This window comes from Glycine soja, chromosome 8 (assembly GCF_004193775.1).
Source record: "Glycine soja cultivar W05 chromosome 8, ASM419377v2, whole genome shotgun sequence".
Taxonomy (NCBI): domain Eukaryota; kingdom Viridiplantae; phylum Streptophyta; class Magnoliopsida; order Fabales; family Fabaceae; genus Glycine; species Glycine soja.
Genome location: NC_041009.1, coordinates 19,426,101 through 19,427,494, shown reverse-complemented (window position 1 = coordinate 19,427,494; position 1,394 = coordinate 19,426,101). Strand labels below are relative to the sequence as shown.

At 35.4% G+C, this 1,394-nt stretch overlaps 1 protein-coding gene across 1 annotated transcript; it reads left to right on the top strand.

The window, feature by feature from the left end:
- Positions 1-281: 281 nt before the first annotated feature.
- Positions 282-817, top strand: LOC114423991. The gene is made up of 2 exons (XM_028390879.1): positions 282-725; positions 800-817. The coding sequence occupies exons 1-2, from the start codon at positions 282-284 to the stop codon at positions 815-817; spliced, it is 462 nt and encodes a 153-aa protein (XP_028246680.1).
- Positions 818-1,394: the final 577 nt, after the last annotated feature.

Genomic DNA, 1,394 nt, shown 5'->3' with positions numbered 1-1,394 from the left:
CTAGCAAGAATCCTTTCACTTGTGGTTGTGTCATGAGAACTACACATGGTCTTCCTTGTGCATGTGAGCTATCTAAATATGTTATTGGTTGCATTCCACTAGATTCAATCCATATGTTTTGGAGGAGACTTAATTTTTCAGACCAAGGGTTATCTGAGCCCTAAGTGACCATCAAGGAAGAGATGGAAACCATATCTAAAAGATTTGAGGAACTTGATGTTTGTGGTAAGTTTACTCTAAAGAGTAAACTTTGGGAAATTGCACATCCTGATCAAAACTCTATGTGTCCTCCTCCAGCAAAGGTGAACAAAAAAGGTGCATTGAAGAAACCAATGAACAGAAACCCAAGATCAACAAAGCGTGATCCATCATACTGGGAGTATGTAGATGCTTTACATTTTGTGCAAAATACCAATTCTCCAATGAAGCATAGTGCAACATCTTCTGACCAACCCAATCCAAGAAGGATCATGCCAATGTTGGATCAATTTCAACCATTTATCCACGATTTCATTGACAACATTGTGGATGTCAAAGCTGACGGTAACTATGGATATCGGTCAATTGCCAGTTTATTAGGTATGGGTGAAGAGTCTTGGTCCTTGGTGCACAACCATATGCTTAAAGAACTTGGCAAATTCTCATATGACTATATCAAGCTCTTCGGTGGCACAAACAGATTTGACGAATTAAGGATGTCCCTACCTTTTGATGGGTTAACCAAGGTATGTAATTCATGTTTTGCTGTTTAAGAATTAACTTTAAAATTAACTTTGACGTGTATATTTGTTTCATTCAGGTGACTGTGGATAAGTAGATGGATATAATTGAGATGGGATATGTCATTACATCAAGGTATAATGTAATCCTTGTATCGTTGTCCCAACAACAAAGCATGACGTTCTTTCCTCTTAGAAGTCAATCATCAACAGATTCTTCTATGCATCGCATAATTTGTATCGGTCACATCTATGACAATCATTTTATTCAGGTACATTGAAGATAGATAGTGTTATTTTTAAACTTATGCAATTACTTGTGTACACTTGAGTTAATATTGTTTCTGCATGTACAACATGTTTATTTAAAAGACCGTTGTCCTTTACCGCCTGTAACATTGTTATGGTCTAGCAATTGTCATCCTCAGGCAAAGTAGTGGCCAACTCCATATATTAGTAGAATGCAGCATTACAGAAGCTTCATGATGTTCAAAAGAGACTATATTGACATAAATGAAGACTGAAACATGTACCTTGTAATGGCTTATCGTTATGAATTTTAATCTCACATTAGAGTTTTCTGTCTTTGTATATTTGTTTAATTAATTTTGAACACATAGTTCCCACCAAGTTATGTAGCTTTCTATGTTTGTTTAATTAATTTTTACTTATTTT

Excerpts from the sequence above, each read along its gene's own strand:
- LOC114423991 (XM_028390879.1), top strand. The coding sequence starts at position 282 with ATGTGTCCTCCTCCAGCAAAGGTGAACAAAAAAGGTGCATTGAAGAAA.